Source organism: Neolamprologus multifasciatus, chromosome 1 (genome assembly GCF_963576455.1).
Source record: "Neolamprologus multifasciatus chromosome 1, fNeoMul1.2, whole genome shotgun sequence".
In the NCBI taxonomy this organism is placed as follows: Eukaryota; Metazoa; Chordata; class Actinopteri; order Cichliformes; family Cichlidae; genus Neolamprologus; species Neolamprologus multifasciatus.
Genome location: NC_140439.1, coordinates 31632539 through 31659404, shown reverse-complemented (window position 1 = coordinate 31659404; position 26866 = coordinate 31632539). Strand labels below are relative to the sequence as shown.

The 26866-nt window shown below is 39.4% G+C and overlaps 1 protein-coding gene across 3 annotated transcripts in view; it reads right to left on the bottom strand.

Moving 5' to 3' along the window:
• The window catches only part of LOC146526073 (transcription initiation factor TFIID subunit 4), a 99303-nt gene that overhangs the window by 39167 nt on the left and 33270 nt on the right, over positions 1-26866 (bottom strand). For all 3 annotated transcript variants that reach the window (XR_014875075.1, XM_085166205.1, XM_085166217.1), the window contains 4 exons: positions 26526-26695; positions 17450-17580; positions 13514-13639; positions 6561-6617 (listed from right to left, as the gene is read on the bottom strand). Coding sequence is in view for 2 of the 3 variants with exons in the window: in XM_085166205.1 (XP_085022331.1) it covers positions 6561-6617; positions 13514-13639; positions 17450-17580; positions 26526-26695 (484 nt within the window). In the remaining variant the exon portion in view is untranslated. The remainder of the gene's footprint in view (positions 1-6560; positions 6618-13513; positions 13640-17449; positions 17581-26525; positions 26696-26866) is intronic.

The following is a 26866-nucleotide window of genomic DNA, read 5'->3' as shown; positions in this document are numbered from 1 at the left end:
CCTTTAAGGTGTCGCGGATAAATACAACAAAATAAAACTAGTACCGGTACCGAAAAAAAGAAGATTTATTCATAACACACGTGAAAAGACCCAGGAAAAGCGAGTTAACGATAAAAACGATAACAAAATAACGCTGAAAACTGATAAAAACCCTGAAAACCATACATTTTTTCATACATTTTGTGGCGCCCAGTGGCGCCAGTGTCCGGCAGCCTCACCTCTGTCAGTGCGCCCCAGGGCAGCTGTGGCTACAACGTAGCTTTCCATTGCCAGTGTGTGAATGTGTGTGTGAATGGGTGAATGACGGAATGTAGTGTAAAGCGCTTTGGGGTCCTTAGGGACTGAGTAAAAGCGCTATACAAATGCAGGCCATTTACCATTTCACACCTGAGCCTCAACTCTTGCGGCCCAGTACCAAACGACTCACGGACCGGTACCGGTCCGAGGCCTGGGGGTTGGGGACCGCTGCCCTAAAGTACATGACTAGTGATGACAAATGTGAAGCACTTCCTGGAAAACATAGTTAAATTTGTTTTTATGCTATTCTATTATTCCTCCACAGGGTTGGACTTGCAAGCTACAAGTAGTGAGTCTGGCTGCCCACAGAGCACAATTTTTTATTTTGTTTTTTTGAAGTCGCCATCATCATGTTTGAGTAAGATCACAAAGCCGAAGCCGGAGTCTTCCAATACTGTTTATCTTTGAACACCAAGATTCAGGACAAGGTATGTCCAGTCTGGGGATTATGCACAATAGGAGAGCCAGCTGAGCATCAGACTGGTCCTCAGCTTCAGTATTTAATCCTGGAAAATGCATGTCATATTTCTCAAGATGTTGAGAAAAGTCTGAGTCCAACACTGAGGAGCTTTGGGATGAAGTCCTTGCTGGTAAGTGGGCTGACCACATGGAGTATATTGAGGGGTTATTTGACCCGGAGCCCTTTGAGAGTGCTAACCAGCCACAGTAGGAGATAGCCAGTTTATCAGAGGATGAAACCTGGTAGCAAAGCCCTGGCTCTCATCTCTTACTCTATATTGGGGAATGTGGATGACTTCACGCTTACCGGGAGGGAGCCTCTTTAATAGCTTTGAAGTGTGCTGTGAACAATCAACTACTTGCTCCTTATGTAGCCATAATTCGTCTTTCTAAATAACATTTATTTTATAAAAGGCACTCATTCAAGCAGTGGTGTAAAAGACTTTTTTCATTGCCTTTTGAAGACATTCTGTCAATTAAGTCTTTCGCAAGTGGGTATTTCTGCCTATGATGTTGGGTCTGAAAGAATAAGGCTAGGTGGTTCTGCTCTTCTTAAATGGGTGTACTGGCTGGTTAAATTGAAAATAAAGCTTTTTTTTAAGCTCATTTTTAAAACAGAAACATCGGTTTTGTGTTTTGCACACAAACTCGTCATTACAAACATATGTTTTTAACTCCCTATAATTGTTTTTGTTCAAGATAAGATTTTTATGGATATTTTTTCATATAAAACTCCACTGCTTCTCACTTCCACAAAGGAGGTGGGCAACCTCCATATTTTATTCTTGGATTCGAATTTCCCCTTGGATTGCCAAGATTACGTTATTTGCTGTTGGAGATTGTGGATTTTTATCCCCAGAAGTAAATCTCTATCTAAACAGCACGTTGGTGATGTGTTGTTTGAATTCTTGATTGTCAACATTTATTTCTTCATATAACTTCTTTTTTCTTTATTTATTTAAAAAATGTTAATAATGACTTGAATAAATATCAATTAACAAAAACTTAAGCATTCATAAATATAATAGCATAGTAAAGACTTTCTCAAAGGCTTACAGTCACAAAGGTCTTCCTTTACCTCACTCACAGATAGCGCCATTTCGATCAAGGCTAATGCAACGTCATCGATTCTGTTGAAAGGGATAGAAACTTGCATCTTGTTGCAGTCTGTTGGTTATCATTGCAAACCTTGTCTTTGGTTCCACCATGTGTATGTGACAGCTCACTAGGCGATATATCCTACCTGCACTACTGTGCTTGTAGCTCAGCTGAAGCATGAGGTTTCTCTGTGAGTCTTGAATCCATATCCAATATGTATTGTGCTAGATTAACTAACTTAAAGAGAGGCACAAGGTACAGCAAATAATGGACCTGCTGTGGAACTGGGCTTGGTGAAGACAGACAACTGCAATGAACCCTTAGAAGTGATGTACATATGTACAGGTGTGGCCTCACATACAGATGGCACAGGTCATCTGACTTGATGCATGCTGTATCCCATAAAATATGTGCCTACACTGTTCTCTGCTTCAAGGAACACAAGTTAAAAACAACATTTTTTAACAACATGTACTAGAACACATGTGGATCTGTCCATTTAAAACAAAACAAAACAAAAAACCCTTTGAGACTCTATTAGAAACCTATGTAGGACATACACTAAAGAGTCACACTACACACCATTACAAGCCTACTTATGAACCAATTGCCAAGTATGATCAGGTGGCACTTGAGTTATTAACTTTCTCCCCAATGTACCAGTTCAGGGAAAAATTACCTGTAGCTGCACAGCTGTAAAATCAATTTCATCCCAAGTCAGCTGGTATTATTATGATTATCATTTGTCCAATTTGAATCGTAGTGGAAGCTGAGTAGGTACTGCATAATGCTTTAGTGACAGTTTTTAATCAACTTATATGAACTGTGCCATATTGTGGAAATATTACTGTTCGTGGCTTTATTTGCTTTCGGGGTCGAACAAACTCAAACAGGAGCTTTTGGCCGGCTTTTGGCCAGCTGTAGTAGCCAATTTGTCTTTTTTCTCTTCCCTCGTCTCTCTTGTCCTGTCCTCTCTCCACACCTCTTCTCCACTTCACTCGTTTCCTGCATCCAGTTGTGCCTGCAGACGCGGTTGTGATGATGAATCTGTGGCTGCAGTGTGTCTGTGTTTCTGACATTGTGATGTATCTCCACTGGCCTTAACTCCCTCTCTATCTCGCCACTGCCCCCACCCTCACCCCCAGTATCCTTTTCTCTCCATCTCTTTGTCTCTGTCTCTCTGTCTCCTCCTTTCTCTCTCTCTTCTCTCTCGCTTATTCTCTCACTTTCAATGATCAGGCATTGCTTGGCTCCCTGCCTCAGTGATGGAACAGACAGAACACACAGACCCACCAACAACAAAAACAAACAGGAACTGAGCTCCACGATTTGCCGATTGATTTTTACTGGGGGCATTTCTGAAATAGCCCATCTGACCTTTCGGCCAAATGGTAGTGAATAGAGGAAACAGAAGTGCTAAGCCTATCGCACACAAAACCTCTGCCAACAACTATCTGACCAGACTAAACTGCTGGTGACGAGGTTGAGCTTCAGGTTGCTGGTGTATATACATAAGCACAATCACAGGATTAGCTACATCAATATACAAAACTAAAATCCTGCAGCTCAGCTGGAAACACCTAGAGCATAAGATGTTCATTACAACCCATGCCGAATAGAACGCTGTATTTCTTTTGTATTCTGGCATTCTTTTCTTTTCTTTTTTTTTTTTTTTAGTGAAGCTAAGTCTGTCCTAAGGTTCGGGCTGGAGGAAAAGATTGTTGCATAATTAAAAAGAGGAGGTTTTATCCCCTTAGAAACACAGATCTAGTCTCTGTAAACTTAAGAACAAAGTGCCTAAATTATGAGACAGTCTGAACAAAGTTAGTGTTTTGGCCAGCAGAAAGCTCGTGGACTGTTCAAAACAGAAATGGTTCATCAATTAGAGAGCATTTAATAAATGTCCCAGCAATCTGCTTATTAATTTCTAACATTTCTTTGGTACATGTGAAAGCTCTGGTCTAATCATGGCACTAATCAGGGTGTGATGCCCACTCGTCGGGTTGAAGGTAAGTGGGGTCCTCAGGCAAAGATACTATGTGGGGCAAAAAAGACAGGTGCATGCTGGGAAGCTAAATATGGACTATCAGCAGAGACAATGTTGTGTAGTTAAAAACAATTAATTTCTTTGGCTTCAACAGGAGTCAAAAATGTTATCTCTGGTTATTGTAAAACTTGATGAATACATATTAAATATACATCCATCTATTTTCTCCTGCTTAACCAACCTATTAGCTGGGTGGGACACAAGGAGAACATGCAAAATCCAGAAAGGCCCCAAGTGGGCCACAACACCAGTATCCCACCTATTACAATTCTTTAATAGTTTAAATGAGGGTAAGATGACGCAGTTGTTTTATATATGTATCAAACTCTATAAGGCAAATGTGTGATTTTAAAACTGACTTAACTAGACATTCAGCCTGAGCATTTCAATTCATACAATTTATTTGCGAGTCATGGTTAACACCTGGCTGTCAGGCTCCAGCACTGATTCAGGTCTGCAAAAGTAGTTTCACAGCACAATGTACCTGCCTTTTTAAAAACAAATCATGCGCCAGCTCAATTTACATGCCAACACTTGGTTCGAGTATATAACACTCTGTAATTCCATCTCCCCAAAATGATGACTGTTTGGTGGTAGTGGTTGTGTGTGTGCGTGTGCATATGTGTTAGACTGTGTGTGTGTGTGTGTGTGTGTGTGTGTGTGTGCGTGTGTGCGTGTGTGATCAGGGAGAAGGGCTTAAAGAGAGTCGGCTCCTCTGCCCGTCGCCTGGAAGAGTAGCTCGGGCTCATTATCCTGATGAAATTTGCGCAGATGTGTGAGCTGCCGACAGACTCTGCAGTGACACAAACAGCCAGCTCTGTCCCCTTGAGCCAGTCAGGTGATGAAAACTGGAGAGGCACAGGGGCTGAGAAACGACGGCCATTAAGCAAAAAAGAAAGAGGTGAGGGAGGGTGGAAAAGGGGAGCTGAATGTGTGTGTGTATGTGGGGGGTGGGGGCAGTTGGAGGGGTTGGTGAGTTTTCCTCGTCTCTATCTAGCGGGAGAAAGCATTACATAAAGTAACAATTTCCAAACCACCTTCTTAAAATTCCAGATGAAAATGAAAATGTGCATACATGCACGCGGCATCTCCTCACGAGGCACTAATCTGGCCGTATCCAGATGACGAGCGGACTGCCACTTAACAGGGAGGAGATCCACTTTGATCACATGGCCCCTGGGGCAAACCTATCGCGCTGCCTATTACGCTGCTTCATTTGCATATGTGGGGCTTATGGGAAGGCTGAGATCTAGTGTGAATGTTCTAAACTGCAGCAGGGCTCACTGTTGCTAGAAAGAAATGTCCGGAAGAGAAGAAGAGAAACGACAGAGTGCCGCAAGCAGCCTGTGGTAAGTGCACTTGTCACTTTAAGGTCACAAGTTCAATATCACACTCTGGCTAAGTACATCCTAAAATTAAATATTCTGGCCAAACAACAATACAAGAGTTTCCGTTGAACGAGATAGATGCAATTAATTCTTAATATAAGTGGCCAAAAGTGTAGAACTGTGTGAGTATAAATGATGGTGCAAGTCAAAAAAGTGCATGCATGCTCAGTAAACTTTACTTAAATAAACAAAAGGCTTGCTTTAAAAGAGTAAGCAAGTTAGACAAAACCCTGTGTGCTCCTTACATTCTACATCAACAACAACAACAGGTGAATGCTGCTCGTTTTATCCTCCTGCCTACTCAGACTTTTCAATGGAAGCTCCACACAGGCCTCTTGATCTTTGTTAGCAAGCCAAGGACTGAAAGCACCCAGTGAAGTTATTCGGGTGTAAACAAAAAAACAAGACAAAACAAAAAAACAAAAAATTAAAAAGGCAAACTTCCGCTGTGAAAGTGCTATTTCCTTTTCCTTTGCGTAAACAACATTAACCATCCACTAAAACACGGTGTGGTCTACTTCCTGAGCTCCACTGGGAATTCATTTTATACAAGACCTGCACTTGAGATGAAGCGCCCCCGTTGTACAGAAAAGAAATGCACTATACCAGTTTAAACACTTCCCAGTTTGCAGAGCTAAGTGTTATGCCTTTGCGTGTTGGAAAAGGAAATAACTCTTTTTACTACTTTTTACTAGGAAAAGTTATTGCAGACCATGAACTGGTACATCTTAAAACCTCATTCATCATATACTTTTATGCTTTTGCTGAACTATGCATCGCTGCAACTGGACTAATTTACAAACAGATATAAAAAGTTAATCCATTTTGCTCTCTCACTATAAATTCTGTTGCACTGTGTAGGCTAAGATAATCGCACTTTTATGTGGCAACAAAATTTACATAAAATGAATACAAATGTACTTTTAAGATGAGATACAGATGTGCCAAAAGTGAGTTGAGAAATTAACAGTAAATAAAGGACACCATCTACCGAAAGACAGCGGGCCCGATGAAAAGCAATTAGTCAAAATTTACACTGCTGTGAGACGACACAGATGAGGAGAAGAAAAAAGAAGAGGAGTGGAAGAAGTGGAGGGTGTCTTGGGTGCACAGAAAATCATTTTCCACACTTGGGCTTCAATCTGCGCGAATAATTCTTCAAACTTTTTTAAGTCCGACTTTAAATGGCATTACATATGTAGTGAGGCATGAAAAATTAATACGTTGGAGTCGGGGAAATGTCAAGGGTAATGATCTCCGCTGCAGCTTACCTCCTTAGCTTTCTGTTTCAGTCGAGCTTGCTCTGGGTCTTCTTGCCTGGAGCGACTCTGTGGAGCAAAGGAGGGGGGGGGGGACACAGGTTAACAGCTGGTTTAAGGGGCCCACAACCTCTCCGCTACTCATCTGTTGCTGCGGCAGCAAAAAATAGTGCAAAATGGGAACAGGATACAGAGGTGTCAAGGACATCGTATCTGAATTCAGAGAACAGCAATGGAGCGCCCCCCGGGGGGCAGTGGCCTTTAAACCCGCTCCAAATCCAGCCCTAAATAAGCCGCTGGAGGGGGATTCTAATCAAAAGAGGTTATTAAAAATTCTGCTCGAGCCAGCACGCACACACGCGCACACACACACAAGGGGGAAAGGATGTTGGTGACTATCAGTGGCAGAGAATGTCTATGTGTCACTGAGAGCCAGTGTGGCTATCCGTTGCTTTGTGTTTGTGTGAGTGTGTGTGTCCCTGGCATAACAAAACAGCACTTCTATTTTAATCAGCTGCTAAGATCTGGGTGAATGTATTTGTCCCTGGGAATCCTTCACCACGCAGCCAAATGTACATGTACAGCTGACCACTGCAGGCAACAGCGGCAGATTATGGCACTACACAGTAATTGCGCGTTGTTTGTTAATCTGGAAATAATCTATGCATTTGATTTTTTTCCCTATTAAGATGAGCATAAGTTGATCGACCCTAACATTTTTGTGCAAACAAAGCTCTCAGTTACTGTCTAACCTGATTTTGGTAGCTCTATAATGTCTTCATTTTATTCCCTGAAACATTGCAAAAGGTTAATCGTGTAGGTCTACATATGTAGAGAACCTGTCATATTTTATTTTTACAATACAGCCTCCATCTCAGTGAAGTGAAAAGCTATCTTACTTTCATCTAATTTCTTCAAACAACAAATCAGTTAGACCATGCGCCAGGCCATCCCTATTCCCTCCTTAACATTACCTCCCTTCCTCTCCTTATGTACTCTCTCTGATGGACGGAGACCTGCTCTTCATAGCCTTACTGCTAATTGGCTTTAAATATATCAGGCAGTTCACGTAGTGGTCGGTATCTCAACTAAGACTAATGTGTTTGCCCTCCAGTCGGCCAGAGCATCCCTCAAGACTTGAGTCATATTTTAAATGGCTGGCATAGCAGAGGGTAAGGCTTGTTGTGAAGGAAGGAGGAGGGGGTGGAAAGGATTATTTCAGTGCGTTTCTTATTCAAGAGGTCAAATTAGCGGGCGCTCGAGCAGCAAAGAGGCAGGCAGGGAGGTGGGTGGAGGATAGGAGGGGTAGGTACAGATGGACTGTTTACAAAGGGCAGTGGTGCCACTGGCATGCTTTACATCTCCTCTGTCAGCTGCCCTGGTTTCCCCACTTACAGGAGTGAACAGAGTCGAGAAGGGAAAAGAGGACTGCGTACTAAATGCTGACAAGCTTTGTTGGTTTTGTGTAATTGAGTGTACTGTGCTTAAAAATGCAGTGTAGTATAGTATACAAACAGTCTGGGAATGTATTCTGGAGCTGTTTTGTAATGTTGAAATTTCATTTTGTTGCCAAAAATGAATTATGAGGACAATCAGAGGGTTATTTTTCTTTGATTAAGCTCTGGGTTCTATGTGGAAACAGCAAAGTTAACATATTCTCCCAAATATTTAGAGTGAAACTTGTCATACTTCTTTAAGTTACCACTGATAGTATTTATACATCTGATCAATCTTATTTCCTTTACAAATTACAGGCAAAAAATAATAATATCCACCAACAAACCGCCGGCATCAAGCTTCACCGTAAATCTTTCTTTTATGAAACTTTAAGTCAATAAATGGCTCACTTATACAATATAAGAACATAACATTATGAATTATTGAGAGTTTTAACATATTCAGCGATCTATATCTCTCAAATGAAGGCTGAACATGAAATACTATGTATAAAGAAGCTCCTTTATAGTTTAGTGAACTGAGCCTAAAACATAACATTTAAAGTGAAACAGTTATTAGAGGAAGTCAGAAAAATCAAACCAAAAATCAAGTTAAATCATCAGCCACTCCCTAACAGTATGTAAGTGTTTTAGGATGGATTTTTCCTGCTTTCCCTTAAATCAGTCTGTTATATTGGCTGCAGAGTATCAAAGCAAGTGTATCATAAAACAGATGTGATACCTATAAAGCTGTAAAAGGAAAAAAAGCAGGAAAAGTAAAACAAATACATGATTAAATAATAGAGAAAGTACTACAATATTATCAAGCACTGTTTGTGTAGTATATTGTTCAATTTTCTTTCCAAACTTCTCCTTGAACTGAAATGCCATGGCAACAAGAGCCAAAAAGCCACAGACGTGGCTCTGAGGTGAAGTCAGACTTTCCTCAACGGAGCTCAGGCAATCCAAACAGCCCCGAGGTAAGCCCTTCTAACAGAACTCGGCTACATTTGCAAAAGTTCTTCAGTAATCCTGTTAATAAAGAGAGTTTTCCAAAGTAAAAAAAAATGATTAGAGTGCTCAACCATGTAGAACTGGGACCTGACAAAGAGGAACCTAAAGCTGCACTTTTTCTTTTTAAACAACCAACTTTACAGTTTAGTTTCCTGCTGAGGCAATGTCTTTTTTTCCATCTAAAAAACAGAAAACAAAAGAAGAAACAGATAGGTCATGGGGTTTGGTGGCCCTGTTCATCAACTAGAGGATTTTCTAATATCCTGCATGGCAGGACTGGAGTGTAATAATGCAATTAAGACAGTGAGGTGTGCTGCAATGAGAATCTTTACTGTGGGACATTGGCTCCATTCAAAATTAATTAAATTAACCTAGCTTCTGCTAATGTTACACTGCAGGGCATTTTCATTTGCAAAAGATTCTCTTTCTTTTTCTGGTCAGTGGTGATCTTCTTTTACTGAGAGACAAATGTCTTTACATGCACAAAGCTGAGATCAGAATACCGGCCATGTGTCAGTGCTACTAGCACCCCATTAGTTTTGATCATTTTTTTTAAGGCTAGGGCAAGTAGTCCTGTTCTAAATGTCATGTGCTACAATGTTTAACTGGACGAAAGTAACCTTCAATCTGGAACAATTTTAAAGAACAGAGAATTAGGTGTCTAACTATTGTCCAGTTTCACAGTTCACCACCTTCTAGGCTTATGCATCATTTTTGTTTGCTTGTTTATAAACGAGATCATAATCAAAATAAAACTCCGTTATTGGATTTCCACCTTTACCTCAAGGATCTTTAATTATTACGGCTTTAAAAAGGAAGGCAAGCTTTAAAAAGGGAGTAACCGCTCCAGATGACTAACTAGCATAAGCAGGATAAGCACATGGCTAATTGTCATATCATTACATAATGCACAGTAACAAGCGAATTTGCAAGCTGCAGTTTATAAAATGCAGTCTTAATTAAAAAAGAAAATTTATAAACCAGCACGTATTTATTAGGTGTACTTTACCACAAAGACTGGCTAACATACCAGTTAGTTCCCGCCTCTCCTCTCCCATACTGTCAAATAGAATTTTTGATTTGACTGTTTACAATCATGAACAGAGTTTTGCTGCACTTACCCTTGATAACATGTCAGTATCATGCCTCAGTTAGTAACATGAGACCTCAATGATCATGATGTTATTGAAGCACAATATTCAGATGCCTTATAAAAAAAAATATTGCATTCAAACAGCCTTGAACTGACATGTATGGAAGACTTTGGCAACAGCAAAGATAGCATGGAAGGATATTTTATTAGCACAGTTGAAGCTCCTTGGTACCAGCTGAGCATCATTTAAATGGGACAGCCTACCCGAGTATTGCTGACCATTGCTGAGATAAGATAATGTGCTATGTCACAGAGATAAAAAGGTTAAGTTCACTGTACTCAAATACAATCACCAGACGCACCAATCCAACAGAGCCCCTTTGGGATATAGTAGAACAGGACAATCGCATCATATTCAATGACAAATCAACTGTGTAGTGCTTAGAGGTGGGAATCACCATACATCCCACGATACGATATTATCACAATACTTAATGCACGATACGATATTATTGCAATTTTTTAAAATATTTTGCGATATTCAGATTCTGTACATAAAGGTCAACTTTATCAATATTCATTTTATCTAATATCAAAGTCTCACACTCAGTCTTTCTCTCATTTCAGTCAGTTTTATTGTTGTTGACAAACTGAACAGTTTGTATTACAGTCTAGTCCACTTAACTGAACGCAACCATCTGGTACAATTATAGCTATTCTGAACTATGCAATTTATGAAAACTATGCAGCCCATTCAGCAACTGAAGAATTTGAAAGTAAATTAAAACAAAATATAATTTTACATTAAATAAAAAAGTTTTAAACTTAATTAAAATAAAACATGTCTTGAATTAAAATAAGTAAACTGTCATGTTTATTGCTGCCCAAAAAAAGTTAAACACATTTGGACAGTGAAGGAATGTCAGGATTCTTGCTCAGAAAAAGGATCAACATGCTCTGAAGTTAGAGCAATAAAACCTTTTTTGTAACAAAATATCGATTTCTGCTGTCCCTGTATCGATACATTATTAGCAAACAAAATATCACGATACTACACAGTATCGATTTTTTCCCCCACCCCTAGTAGTGCTGTCACGTCAATATGGACAAAATCTGAGCAATGTTTACAGCACCTTGCTGAATCTTCGCCACAGAGAATTAAGGTGGTTCTGAATGCAAAAAAGGGGCCAACCCTGTCCTAGCAAAGTGTACCTCATCTGTCATCTGATGAAAAAACGTTTTGTTTTTTCAATTGACTACACATGGAGCAACAAGTTTTTGCTATTACACACTGAAAGTAAATCATTATTTTTAAGGTTTGTAGGTTAATATTAAATATGGACCACGCTTTGTTTTAGATGTTTGTGTAATAGCTAAGATAAAGTGTACTCTACTTGCAAAACCCAACAAACCTATCAGCTAATTCTTTGATGATCTCCACCAATATATTATAGCTGCTATTGTTTTGTGAGTCTGTCCATGTGTGTGCATCATCAAGGCAAAGGCCTGGAAAAAATACTGCAGCGGGAAGTAGCTCAAAGGCAGTTCTGAGTTTTTTTGGCAGATGTTTATGGAGACGGGCGACAAATTAAGGGGAAAAAAAACAAAACAACAATAACACTGAGTCTTAGAAAGCTTTTGGGAGAAGTGCTGCCAGAAGAGCTTTAACTCACCTTGGCAATGATTGCACAAATCTCCTGAACTTCTACAAAAGGGATGGAACATCACTACTCAAACAGTTATTTAAGTTTTGATGATGGTGCTGATATTGTTCCAGAATCTCCTACAGGTATTCAGTTGGGTTACGCTGTAACTGTTACAACCATACTATGTTATTCCCATTATTTTCACACTCAAGCCTTTAAGTAACTCCTTGAAAAGTATATATAGGTTGTTTTTGCTCTTACTATAAACCATGTAAAGTTTACTGCAATAGGTGTAAGGCTGCTGGGGGAATTCCCATGATGCATTGAGTATTTCTTCTTCAGTTACTTTTCTCACTCACTACCTGTTAATAGACCTCTCTGCATTGAATCATATTTGTTATTAATCTCTGACTCTCTTCCACAGGATGTCTTTTATCCTGTCTTCCTCCTCTCACCCCAACTGGTCGTGGCAGATGGCCCCGCCCCTCACTGAGCCTGGTTCTGCCGGAGGCTTCTTCCTGTTAAAAGCTAATTTTTCTTTCCCACTGTCGCCAAAGCGCTTGCTCATAGGGGGTCATATGATTGTTGAGGTTTCTCTGTATGTATTATTGCAGGGTCTACCTGACAATATAAAGCACCTTGAGGCGACTGTTGTTGTGATTTGGCGCTGTATAAATAAAACTGAATTGAATTGAATTAAGACCACTCCCTGGATTAACAGAGCACTATCCGCCCTTCCTAACATACACTGTGTGGTAAGATTGGAACAGCTGTATAGGTGCTTCTGGCTTCAGATACATTGTAGCTGCTGCAAGGAAACGGCGAGAGAAAGCGATGTGTGATCCAGCCTATTGTAAATAGGACAGATGATGCCTGTATAAGCTTAAGGTAAACTGAGGTAATTTTGCCTCATTCAATTTTTTCTTCTTTCATTTTTTTATAAATCTTTCAGGCTATTTTTTATATTTCAATTTCATTTTATTTAGTTGTCTCAAGGCGCTTCCTATAAAAAGGTAAATAAAAAATGTTACATTATCGTTAGGGCAAAATGTGCCCACTATATTACAGTCCCTGAACCCCTCACTGTAGAGGTCAAGTGTTCAGGTTTTCCCTTAATTTCTCACTTTCTTGTCTACAGACAGAATTTGTCAAAATTTTATTTTATTTATTTATTTTTTTACATGAGATCAAAATGAATTTGAAGATATTTGAGGTCTGACCCGTGACTGCTGAGCACCAGTGGGTAAGACTAGATATTACTAAAGAACAGTCTTTAATTTCTAATGCTATCTTATTCCAAACAACCCCCAAAATGATTAACTTCTTGCACATCATTAGACAAACATTTGCATGATCTGATCTGACTTGCTGTTTATTTTTTGAAAACAGCTCAGGTGATACAGATGCTCTGTTGCACCTGAGCTGTCAGGACTTGTGATAGAAGGATGTTTTACAGGTAATACATGCTGCGGATAAGTGTGTTTGTTAGCTTCACAGTGCATGCGGGTTGTGTAAGGTTTTTCCCCTCCTTGTTGTGTCCGGGGAGGAAGAGCCAGGACAGAGGAGCCCCCAGGCCAGGAGCCTGGGAGGACAAAGGGAGGTCACTTCATCCACTCGTGTCACACTCTAATTCATCTGTCAGGGCCTGCACACGAGCAACATGCTCACACATGCACACAACGGTACACAAGTTCACACTGTTGCACAGGGACATAACTTTCACACACAAACACACACATAAACACAGAACAGGATGATAAGGCGACAGCAACTTACTTTAGCGGCTTTCAAAAGGATCTCTCTCTCCTGCTCATCCTTCCGCTGCTTCTCGATTCTCTCCAGCTGCTCAAAGAAGCGAAGCTGAGAGCGAACGTCTGCAGACTGCTCGTAGCACTCATCGTCCTGACAAGCAGATAGAGATAATTACTGTTTCAATGGTAATAGTTGAACAAGTCCCACTCTGCAGCTACTTCTAAGGCTTTAGCCACGTACTTCAAAACTCTGGGTTGCCTTCAGTTCAGATATTTCAAACTGAAAATAAGGTCAAGATGGTTGTAATATTAATAAGAAAACAGAATATTTCAAATGTAAGACACTTAGAAGACTCTTCCTCACTGTTAATGATTTGTTTACTTCATGATTTACATTTGAGGTTAGTCTTCTCACGTGTCTGCTAGTGTACATCCATATTCCCTGGGCAGCTCATTTAATCCTACACAGTTAGGTATGTAGGTATTTGGACAGTTACACAGTTTTCCAGCTTTCTACCACCTCCGTGTATTTTAAATCAAACAATCAATATGTGATTGAATTACAGACCATCATCTTTAATTGGAGGGGTTTAACAAAACTATCACCTTAACCATTTAGGACTTAAAGCAAGTTTTATACATTTTTAAGCACTCAAAAGTAACTGGACATGGTAACATAATTTTAAATATATGTTTTCAATACTTGAATGAAAATCCTCTGCAGTCACTGACTGCCTGCAGGCTAGAACTCATGGACATCACCAAATGCTGGGTCTCTTCCCTTGGCATGCTCTCCTTGGCCTTTCCTGTAACCACCTTCAGTTGCCGTTTGCTTGTTTCTCTCTCGGCATACAATTTTGTCTTCAGAAAATGAATTTCAACTCTCAATTGGGTTGAGATGAGGTAACTGAGTTGGCCATCGAAGAATATCCCATCTGCTTTTGCAGTATACTTTGGGCTATTATTCATTCGTACTGTAAAGAGCTGCCCGATCAGTTTTGCAGAATTTTGTGGAATCTCAGCAGACTAAAGCCTTGTGCACTCGAATCCTAATAGTAGCCATACATGCCCAAGCCATAACACTGACTCCACCCTTTTTGATAGAGAATATGGTATGCTCGGGATAATGCGTCTCCATACTTTTCTCTTCCCATCATTCTGGTACAAGTTAGTCTAGGTTTCATCTGGTTTCGACTTGGTTAGATGATTTGAAGTTATTGAGCTGGCCAGTGCATTCACGTTTTCTGAGAAAGTACCAGGTTGTTTATTTGGTCACTCCTAAGGTTTTTGACATCTCTCTTCACTTACGCTGACATCTATATTAAGAGTTCCAGTGAAAATAAACCTTCTGCAAGTTCAACACTTGGAATCAACTGCAGATGTTTTATGCTTAAGCTGTCATGCAATAATGAGGGAACAGTCCTCAGCAGGCTGTGGACTGTTGTTATGCAGTGTCACACCTTTTTCAATATGTCATAGCGTTACTAATTACCTTAAAAACCCTGATTTTGATTTAATGGTGTAAAAAAATCCACCTAATTTTCAAATCTTTTCCCTAAACAGATAGGACATTTATCGAGCGCAGTGACTAACTGTAGTTCCAGATTAACTAAATCTTCTTAAGCTATTGTATTAAAAACCAATAGAATCTATATTTAAAATCAATTATTTGTTGAGAAGCAACCATAATTCCTTCAGCATTTTTTGGTTAAACAATGAAAAGAAACTTTAAAACACAAGTCAACTGGAACACCACCAGTCTGAACACATCAACAAACTTTTTCTATTTACAAACATTGCTTCTCTTTACCTATGTCACATCACTTCCCACTTGGGAGTTAGAAAGGCAAGAGTAAAAACAACTTTTTTAGGCCATCAAAAGTTAATAGGATAATTGCTTATTTCTCATGTTTCTGTGTTACTGCATGTGTCTCATGCATCTCTGTTCTTGCTTGCACTTGATTTCTATATCACTCTCTTCTGTGTGTGTTTCCATGAGTGGATGAGAGACGCCGAGTGGCACAGAGCACAAAGACACATCAGAGGAGACTCATCACCAGCCCCCTTCCACTCTCCCGCCCCCCTTTTCCTTCTCTCTCTCTCATCCAGCTTCTCTCCTCTTTGTTGCAGCGCTGAGCCTGCACTCTTGCCGTAGCTGCCGCCGCCGCTCCTGCCGAAGCCCGGCTGCACTTTAAGGCCGCTTTGTCTTTCGGTCTTTTCTCTCTCTCTCTCTTTTTTTCGCTGATGTCAACAGAGCTGGGCTCACAGTGCTTCATGCCTCCTTCACACACACACCTCATTTACAAAACCACAAAAAAGGCAAAGAACGAATGGAAAGAAGAATCACAAAACAAGACGGGGACAGCAGTAGCAATGCTCTTCCTCGCTCCTCCTCATCCTCCCGTCTTGGCATCAAGAAAAACACATTTTCAAAAGTTTCTCCCCCCCCTCCGACACACCCCCATTTCTCATAACGATGCAAAGATATAGCCTTCCAGCAGAGATGAATTTGTGCTTTAATGTTTACCAATTAAATGTGGTTATATAGTTATATTTAAGGGCTACAAGAAGTAAAGTCACCAATAATAACAAAAGTATGCAGCTGTAGGTAGACGGGCACTTACAAGTTCTTTTATAAGTTTTGACTGGCTGAAAACTCTGAGCTCTGGCGCTTTGTATCAACTTAAAGGTAAATAAGAGTTCTGACATTAACTTTTACGTGTTTATAGTTCCATTTTTGTTTGTGAGTTAACAAGTAAAAGGAAAAAAATGCATATGTGCATATGCCAGTGTGTATTTACATGACTGTTGAAGCATACAAATGCCTTCATATCCATGGCAGTTTAGTTTTGCATGTTTGCTACAATATCCCCATGGATTTTATTCCCTATCTTGAGTGTTTTGTGCATTCCTAAGTACGGTGACAGTCTAGCTAGGATTCATTTAGTACCATTGGTGGCCCTTTGTAACATTTTATGCAGCCCCTGAACAGAAGAAGGAAAAAATTGTTGACTGAACCTTTCATTCATCAACAGTTTATGTCATATCATGATAAGGTGGTGCCAAAAAAAACTACAGCAGCATTTCTCTTTAATTTCAGCTCTTGTGTTCTGCCCATAAAAGCAGCTTACGATGCCATCACTGTCTGTCCTCTCAGTGATGGCTGAAAAGACTATAAACCAGAACAAACATGACAATTACCCTATATAAACCACCATACTCTGATTACACATTACAATCTCAAACTATACGTTTGATGCGTTTTTTCTCTGCTGCCCTTAATCATATGGTAGCTACCTAAACAGGCACTTAGTCAGATTGTCTTATAATAAACCGGATCGTACTCGCTGCATGCTGGGACATGTGTGGTAAGGGTGTGAGACACACAGTCGCTCATTATTCAGTATTATCACAATATGGCTATAAAAAGATCTATAAATAATATAATTCTACGACACATAGCAGTACATTGGTATATCCATATGACAGGAAATAATTCCCATAAAAAGGAGAAAAAAATCCCCCCAAATAATCCATTTTTCATTGTCAGTGTAAATCATTATCATTCAAATGTAATCAATCCCATGTACTCATTTATTGTTCTGTTCACTCTACCCTCCTTCACTGGATAACGGCCACCACAAAAAAACTCATACTTGTTATAAAGTATGAGGCTCATAAAATGAAATCTTGGCAGGTGGCTGATCTGATCATAGTTTTCTTTTATTGCGTTTTGTTGTGTTTCAGTTCGTGGTGCTTCATTTGCCTCACTCAAGTGACATGCAACAGTAAGACAACGGTTTCAGAAATGCAGCTGCATGATTATTACATTTTTTTTCATGCTGAAACTGTACCGAGCTCAAAGTGACAGCCCTTGTCAAGCACCTCAACATATCTTTTTTGAGTGTGTGTGTGTGTGTGTGTGTAGGGGGCAGAACATATTTATTTGCAAACGTCCTACCTTACAGGAGTCCAGTCGGTGCTGTGCGATAGTAGAAACCTTTTCTACTACCGTCCGAAGCCGTGACTGCGTGGCGTGTGAGATGAATGTCACTGTCTCCATGGGGACTTCCGTAATTCCAAACTTTTTAGCTGCGAAAGATATATTAACACACACATTTAGGACAAGATGACATTTCTATGATCAGATAGGGTTTTGCAAATATTTCTTACTTTGCCCAGGTATTTCAACAACTGCTCAAATACATGTGGAGACTATTTTAGGATTTTTATTTAGATATTTTTAATTAGTCTGAGAGAATAAGTCATTTTTTGCATTTGTTCGTTTTTTTTTTGTCACTAGTAAGTTAATGAAACACATTTCCGGTGTGGTGTTTTTTCAGTTTTCAACATTCCTTTCTCCCCCTCTACAGTTTGAGAAACTCTAACTCCACTATCTTGCTCTGCAATTGGCACCAAAAGCCCTTCTTCTTTGGAGACCCACTTTGAGGTGAAGGGCCACTTCAACCAGCACCTGCTGCAGCACTGAAGAACTGGTTCATGTGCCTTTACACAAAGAGAACAAGGACAATCACTGCCAGCTGCAGGCCAAGAAGGTGAAGTTGGAGTTCATTTGAAGGATGAGAGACTCATTTGAGAGGCAACTGATTGCAAACATAAATGGCGAAGACTCGTGTACATGTGCTCACATATATGTCCTAAAAACAGAACCTAAAACTCTGGGAATCACTGCATTAGTACATCATTAGTGTCAAACAGATGCATTTTTTGGACACACCAGGTACAGCTAGTACTTTTGCTTCTTATAATTTCATCTATTTCATTAAATCCTAAAATATTGATCCACTTTACCAACAAGGAGTTTTCTAATGTAACATTTGTTTCACATTTAATTTACTTAATGTTATAAACAGGTCATAAGTCACTGTTATATCGTCACTTAAATTGCTGCTAAGACTTAAGAAAAGCAGCAGATAAGCAGGTAGAATTAAAACACATACAGTGCATCTGTAAAATATTCACAATGCTTCACTTATTCTACAGTTTGTCATATTACAGCCTTATTCTGAAATGGAATAATTAACTTTTCACCTCAAAATTATAAATACAATATCCCATAATGAGAAAGGGAAAAAAAGTTTGTTTGATGTACAGATTTATTAAAAATAAAAAACAAATATATAACATATACATACAGGTCCATCCTGTTTCCACTGATATTTTATCAGATGTTTCTAAAACTTGATTGAAGTTCACCTGAGATAAAATCAGTTGTCTGGAAATGATTTGGAAAGACACACATGTCTATATAAGGTCATATGGCTCACAGTGCATGTCAAAGCACAAAAGAGCATGAAGTCCAAGGAAATGTCTGTAGACCTCGGACACAGGATTATATCAAGGCAAAGATCTCAGAAAGGGTACAGAAAAACTTCTCCAGCATTTAAGGTCACAATGAGCGCAATGGCCTCAGTCATGCGTAAATGGAAGAAGTTTGAAATGACCAGGACTCTTCCTAGAAATGACTGGCTGGCCAATCTGAGCAATGGTGGTGGAAGGGCCTTAGAAGAGAGAGGGAGGTGACCTAGAATCCAATGGTCACTCTAACAGAGCTCCAGTGTTGCTCTGTGGAGAGTGGAGAACCGTTCAAAAGGACAATAATTTCTGCAGCCCTCCACCAATCAGTTCTGTACGGTAGAGTGGCCAGATGGAAGGCACTCCTCAGCAAAAGCCCAATGACAATCCGCTTGGAGTTTGCCAAAAGCTACCTGAAGGACTCTCAGACCACGAGAAACTCTTTGGACTGAATGCTAAGCGTCATGTCTAGTGGAATCCAGGTATCACTCATCACCCCGCCAACACCATCCCTACACAAAATAACCTGCTCCAGAGCCCTCTGGACCTCAGAGGTTCACCTTTTAAAAGTTACCCTAAGCACACAGCCAAAAACAAAAGGGGGCTTCGGCACCAGCCTGTAAATGTCCTTGAGTGGGCTAGCCAGAGCCCTTGACTTGAACACGATTGAACATCTCTGCAGAGATCTGAAATTGGCTTTGCACCAACACTCCGCCATCCAACCTGACTGAGCTTGCGAGATCCTGCAAAGGCGAACGGGAGAAACTGCTTAAAAATAGGTTTGCTAAGCAAAGGGTGGCTGTAGCTCAGGTGGCAGAGCAGGTCAGCCACTAACCAGAAGGTCGGTGGTTCGATCCCAGGCTGCTCCAGTCTGCATGCCAAATATCCTTGGGCAAGATACTAACCCCGCGTTGCTCTCCGATGCAACCATCGGAGTGTGAATGTATATGAATGGTAGACTACTTAGCACTTAGGTCAGAAAAAAGTGCTTGTGTGAATGGGTGTGATTGGGTGAATGAATTAGTTGTATAAAGCGCTTTGAGTGCTCAGACAGAGTAGAAAAGCGCTATATAAGAACAAGTCCATTTACCATTTAAGCTTGTAGCGCCAAGCTTAAAACACTTGAAACTGTATTAGCTGCCGATGGTGCTTCAACAAAGTATTGTGCAAAGGATGTGAATATGTACGTAGATGTTATATTTACGTTTAGTATTTTTAATACATTTGCAAGAATTTCAAACCTCACTTTTTACTTGGTCATTATGGGATATTTGGTGAAAAGTGATTATAATCTATTTTGGATTAAGGCTGTAACATGACAACATTTGGAACAAATGAAATGCTGTGAACACTTTTCAGATCCAGTGCACAAGCTCACACACCCCTCCCAAAGAAGTCAAGAAGTAAAAGCACATCAACAGATGACCACAACCTTCATTGAGTACCTTCACTTATGCACACATATACACCCACTGTTCTTACACATTCATACAGAAAAACTGTCTGGATTAGTATGTGCAATTAACTCCCAGAAAGAAGACTCATTGCACAGAAAAGTTAATTTGTTTCACAGTCTTAGTGCAAATTCTCAAGTGGCTTTACCAGCTAAGCTCCTTCAAGTGTGTAAACGACATTGACCATCTCTTTTCATAGAAGGATAATTTAGTTCCCTTGGAGCAAAACTCATCTGAAGTCATAACAAAAGAGAGGAGGACAGACTTTGGTAGGGTTACTATCTGTTTCCAACTTCCTTTTAAATTATTCCATTAACATAATTTTCTCTCTGGCACCCTTTTAAGTAAACCACACCAATTATTTAAATCAGCTGAACAATACATACACTTCTCAGCAGCTAAAGCTTTGAAACGGATGGAAGGAGCCCTGTTAGCCTTATAATTACAGTGGCAATACATGTGGCAAAGTCACAAGGTCAAAGAAAAACGCTAATAGGCTCCTGCTCCCTAAAAAATGCAATCTATCAGGGACATTAATATTTCAGACAAAGTTTAAGAGACTTAGCCGCAGAGAGAGAACAAAAACATATTCTTCAACTTGATACAGATCATTATTCTTCACCTAGAAAAAGCATGTAAAACAGCTAGAAAACGACTAATGATCTGTACAGCTATAACATTTTGTTTAATTCTGACTTAAATAGCATTAAGAATAAAAAGACAAGCACCAAAGACTGTAACACTTCCAGTTGTGTGGTTAATTCAACTCATTTAAGCTACCTTGTGTACGATTTTTTTGCCAAACTACTGACACTAATGATGGCAGTGTTGTTCAGTGAAATAAAGAACTGAACATTTATATCGAAAACTGATATATAGATTCTACAAGGTGACATTACCTCTGACATTACCGCCAATGCTTCTATCTGGAGAAAATTAAATTTATAAACAGATATTGTCAAAATAGAAGCTTTCTGTGAAACAGGATGCGTTAAAAACTAAAAACTCAAGTGCATCCAAGATTGTGTAATTGCCTAACTTAGCATAAATGCAGCCGGATTCTCAGAGTGCTGTGGTTTTTTAAGACCTTAGAAATTCTTCTTCAAAACTTTCTCTGAATTCACAATGTGTTCCACCAAAAATTTGTTTAGGAAAAGACATAAAACTGATTTTTTTAATATTTATTTATTAAATTTGTTTTAACCACCAACCATGTTTCCTTGCAAGCAGTCTTTTTCTTTCTTGTCTGCATTGACACATTGCTAAAATTCCTATGTGTGCATGTGAGTAACATATTAGTATACACAAGATAAGCAAAAAGGTAAACCACACATAAAAAATATCAGGTTTACAATTCTGCTAAAAGTTTAAAAACCATCACAAGATGATGACACATCAATATTGTGTTCAAAACTTATGAGTTCCCTGAGTGGCTCCGTGACAAAAGTCCAGATGGCCAGAAATCCAACTGCAAACAAATGGTATACACCTAAACTCCCTGTTGGAGCTGGTTTAACTGAAAGAATATTTGTTTAAAAAACATAAAATAAAGTAACATGCTACACTGACTTCAGACCCCACCAGGTGACCACCTGTCCTTGGCTTTTCCCCCCCACTTTTATTTACATGATACAGTAAAAGTCAGTTTTTAGAGTTTACTAGTCAGTAAACCAAAGTTAATCGTACAGGCTACAATTTACATATTTGTGTTCTTCATCGCTAAATCTGCATGTATTACATGTCAACTCTGATAAATTAAAAAAAGACATCATTTTGCTATTCGAAAGTTGTTTATTCAGCTGCCAAATACTTTTTAAAACAACAGACATAGTGAAATCTCATGATGAGACTCAATCTGCAATGATACTTGGATTTTTTAGTTCCTGTTAAACTTGCTGGTATTGATTGGAAAAAGAGTCTCCCTGAAAAGTACCTGGCAGTGAAAATGGACAAGTCCCATCTGTTGTAGTTTATATCTAAAATAATTGCAACTTTGTCATTCCTTCTCAAAATACACAAGTTTCCATAACTGGTTTTGATATTTATTTCAGCATCCATTGACGAGATGGCCAGACCATAACTGACCACTACAAAGTCAGAAAAGACTTCTCTACTGCACGTCATGAGTCAGTATTTAAGAAAGACCACAACAAGGACCACTCCATTCTACATATGCTTGATGTTATGCCAAGAAAAGACCAAAGCAAATTCTTACAGCAAATGAGAAACGATTACTCACAAAAGCAAAGTCTGAACACTGTACTACAAAAGCCAAGGGGTTTAAGATCTTCTCTCCTCATCTTATGAAGCAGGTGCAGAGCCGAAAAAACAAATGGGACAAAGAATTGTTAATTCTTTTCAGCAAAGTATTTTACTAACTAGTAAGAAAATTACAGAGAAACCCTGTTATACTGGACAAGTTGGACAGTATTAGCATATAGTATCCATCCAATAACACTGGTCAACCAATATCTTAGTTCAGCTCAACTATAAACTGATATAAAAGATGGATGTAGCTACATCACCTGTCAAGGGCAGTGCTCAATGTCAAAATAAAGGACACGGCACCTTCATTTGGCTAACAACATAATCAAATAGATGATACAGCATGCTTTGTTTTATTGCAATTATTGAGGTCTATCATTTACAAAATTAACTTCATGTTATATTTAATAACATATAATTGCATTTTGGCACTCAGAAATCAGAAAAGTTCAGAGAAAGAGAGCAGATGGCTGTTTGCCAATAGACTTCTATAAAGCTGGTAATCTTTCTACGACCACAGGAGTTGTAGCAATAGGGCTGTTCCATATAACGATATATATCGGATGACGACATGAAAACATCTATCGCTATCGTTTGTTTCCTGGTGTCGCAAAATAAACTGTTTACGGCAATATTTTTTCATCGTTCTGATGGTCACTGTAGTGGCTATATTAATTTCTTAAAGTTCTCTATTTCTCTTATATTTAATATAACCACACTACAGACGGACAAGCGCCTGTTTTTATGCATTGTCGTTAGCAACAACGATGGTAAAAACACTGCGTGTCCGCTTGTTTATTTTCCACATAAACCTTTCACAATAAAGCTCAAGATCCTGTTGAGACTTTTCAAAATAAACTGAATCACGTGAAAGAGCAGATTATTTACGGATGAGAAGTAAAAAAGAGCCGGCAGGTGCTAAAAAATAAACCTTAGACTCAAATGTTAGAACAGGCTTTTCCCCTCAGCACGCCGTGTAATAAATACTCACAAAGAAAACGGCGGGCGTTACAACTTATGTCTAAAAATGTATCGTTTCATGCATCATTAAAACACTGGACTCCAGGTACACAACGCCAAGCTGGAAACATTTCACGCAAGTCGAGCTGCCCGAGATTCACAGAATTTACAGAAAATGTTAAATTTTTGTGATTTATATCGTTATCGGGTGATAGATGTCTTATATCGGGATATGAGATTTTGGTCATATCGCACAGCCCTATGTAGCGATAGTGATAATTCTTTCTCAGAGATCACAAACAAATACTATTAGTGCTAAAAAGCTTAGTGGATTGGCATAAGTACCTCATTCCTGTTATATTCTGTATAATAAATCAAACTAAAAAAAAGAGATTTGGTAATGTTGCTTAAGAAGATTTTTGTATTATTAGTAAAATGTACTATTTTGTACAAATCTGAAACGAATTTAAGCAGGGTTATGTTCAATGGTTAAATATACTCTAATGCCAACCATGTCTGTGTTAGCCACTTCAGGGTATGCAAGTTTCTTGATAAAAAGAAAAAAAATTAAAATGGGTTTGCAGCATTAGAGATCATTAGCAGCTAGCAGGAAATACTATTTATAGATATTCCAAATACAAATAAAAGGCAATAAGCCAGCAAAACATTATTTGTATTTCATCTTAAGATTTAGCTTTTTAAAAAAATGAAAAAACAAAAAACATTTTCAATAAATGTGGGCACCCTCTGTGTGTGTGTGTGTGTGTGTGTGCGTGTGTGTGTGTGTGTGTGTGTACCTTTAAGGTACCAGTGGACTATCATTACTTTGAGGAGCTTTCCTAGAGAACTCCAGCTGTGCCTGTGTTCTGGTTCCTGAGATGGGGGTGGAGTGCTGCTTTTTAGCTTTGCAGCCCCCACCACCACCACCACAAGCTCAAGGACAAGCCTGGAGAGTTATGAGAGAAGGGAGACAGGTTTGGGAGGCGAGGGCGGCCCAAGTGTTTGTTTGCAGGGGATAAATGAGAGAAGAGAGGAAGCAAAACACGGAGAGACATGAAGATGAAAATAAAGAAGGGATAGAAAGAGCCAGTCCCCTCTTGAATTCACAATTCAGAAAATACATCAAAAGGGGGTTAGAAAGGGGAAATTAAGACATCGAAGAAAAGAAAAGAAAGAAAGCTACTACAGCCAGTGTTTTCATGGGGGCAACAAGGACAGGAAAGGTCACAATTAAGTTTTTTGCAGGATGCTAAATGTTAAATTGGAACAAAGTTGGTGCTTTTGCAGGAAAGAAGAGCAGCCGAGCCTTTCTGATTGAGTGGAGCTGGCAGGCTCGGGGAGCCTCCCTCGGACTGCTGTCAGCTGGGAGCGTGGAGGGGCCAATCACTGACACAACAAAGCTGCATAAGTGCCACTTCCCCAGCAGGGGGCGCCCTAGCCTCCTGCCCCGTATCATGCTGTGTGCCCCCCTGAGGAAAGATTTATATTTTTAAACAACTCTTCTACCCCAAGGTGACGGGATAACAACCATGCCAAGGGTCCACGTAATGAAACATGACCCGCAGGCCTTCATGCTACACTAAAGATACTTTAATTGAGATAAAAACAAGATGAGGGTGCTAGACTCCCCGTCACGTGGAATTATACTGTGTGTTTTTTGATCTGATGCACAGGAGCAAGATGCTAGGCACAGTTATTTTGAGCAATAATGCTCATTACACGTTTTCACAGGTTTTACCGTGCAGCTACAGCCTTAGGTATATATCAAGCAATGAAATGGATTGCCGCTAGCAAAAAGAGGTAATGAAGACACCATCACTCGTGTGTGATACTGCATACAAGCAAGACTTCTCCGCCTATATTGATTAGCTCAGGCAATATTGTGCGCTTTTAGTGGATCTTGACACTCTGATAAGCCGAGAAAGATTCAAAATTTCACTGGCAAGTTACATCCCTCTAAACTCTGTTCCTTTAGTCCAGAGGACAATCTGACAGCCAGCCTTCAAAAGACAAACCCATAAAGTATTTATGCATGTGCCTGGGGTCCAGTGAGTTCAGACAGCCACTGAAGAATTCATTAAAGGAGGTGAAAGAATTTTTAAGTGTATCAAATTTAAACCAAGGCCAAACAAGAAATGCTCAGTCTGAACCACAGAAGGAGAAAAAAATCAAAACTGTCTGTAGTGATGACACAATAAATACAAAAACAACATGGTCCTTACACAAAAGGCAACAGAGAATCTTTTTATCATGACATGACGAGGAATTTTCCTACTGCATCGGTAACCATTTTTATCTGCCATTAAGAACACCTAAAAGCTACAGTTCTGTGAAACAGTATTTGCCCTTTTCCTGATTTCTTATTTATTTTCCCCATTTTTGTGACACTTACGTGTTTCACATCACCAAGCAAATTTTAATGTCAGACAAAGATAACTCGAATAAATAGGAAATGAGGTTTTTAAATGATGACATTCATTTATTAAGGAAAAAAGGTTAATCAAACCTACCTGGCTGTATTGGATAAAAGTAATTGCCCCCTAAGCCTAATAACTAGTTGTGCCATCCTTGGCAGCAAGAACTGAAATGAAGTAATAACTGGCAATGAGTCTTTGACATCATTGTGGAGGAATTCTGGCCGACTTGTCTTTGCAGAATTGTCTTAATTCAGCCACAATGGAGGGTTTTTGAGCATGAGCAACCTGTTTTAAGCTCATGCCAACCATTGCAATTGCACTAAAGTCCAGGCATTGTCCAGGCTCCTGGCAGTAATCGGGCCAAAGTGTAAATAATGAAATTGTACTCAGCTTTCCAGAAAGCATGGTTAATTCATGACATAGCTCCCCACCCTCAACAAATGAAATCATTATTTAAAAACTGCAAACTGCATTTTGTGTTTACTCAGATTAACTTTGTCTAATATTTAAATTTGTTTGAAATATTCAGGTGTGTGAAATATGCAAAAACAAGAAACCAGGAAGGGGGCAAATACATTTGGCAAGTCTTAATATGTCACTTCTGCGATGAGTGGTCAGGATTCACCTGTTTCTTGAATTCGTCGGTGTAGCAGCCCCGGATGAAGAAAGGCCTCGTCTTTACATGAGCGGATCTGCGTTCCCACGAGGTCAGAGTTGGTGGCGAGTATTCTGGCACTTTCCTCATTCAGGTTCACCCCGGCCATAGAAGCCACATCATTGATATCATCGTCGTCCCTGAAGGACGAGATGGTAGATGGTAAAAAAAATACAAAAATACAAAAAAAAAATACGGAAACACGCATTTTATTGTGGCACATTTTTACAACACATTTCTGTCATGCAACAAGACGAATATGCATCTGTCCAAGTTTTACTTTAGATAAAGTCTGTGAAATTTCTACAGCT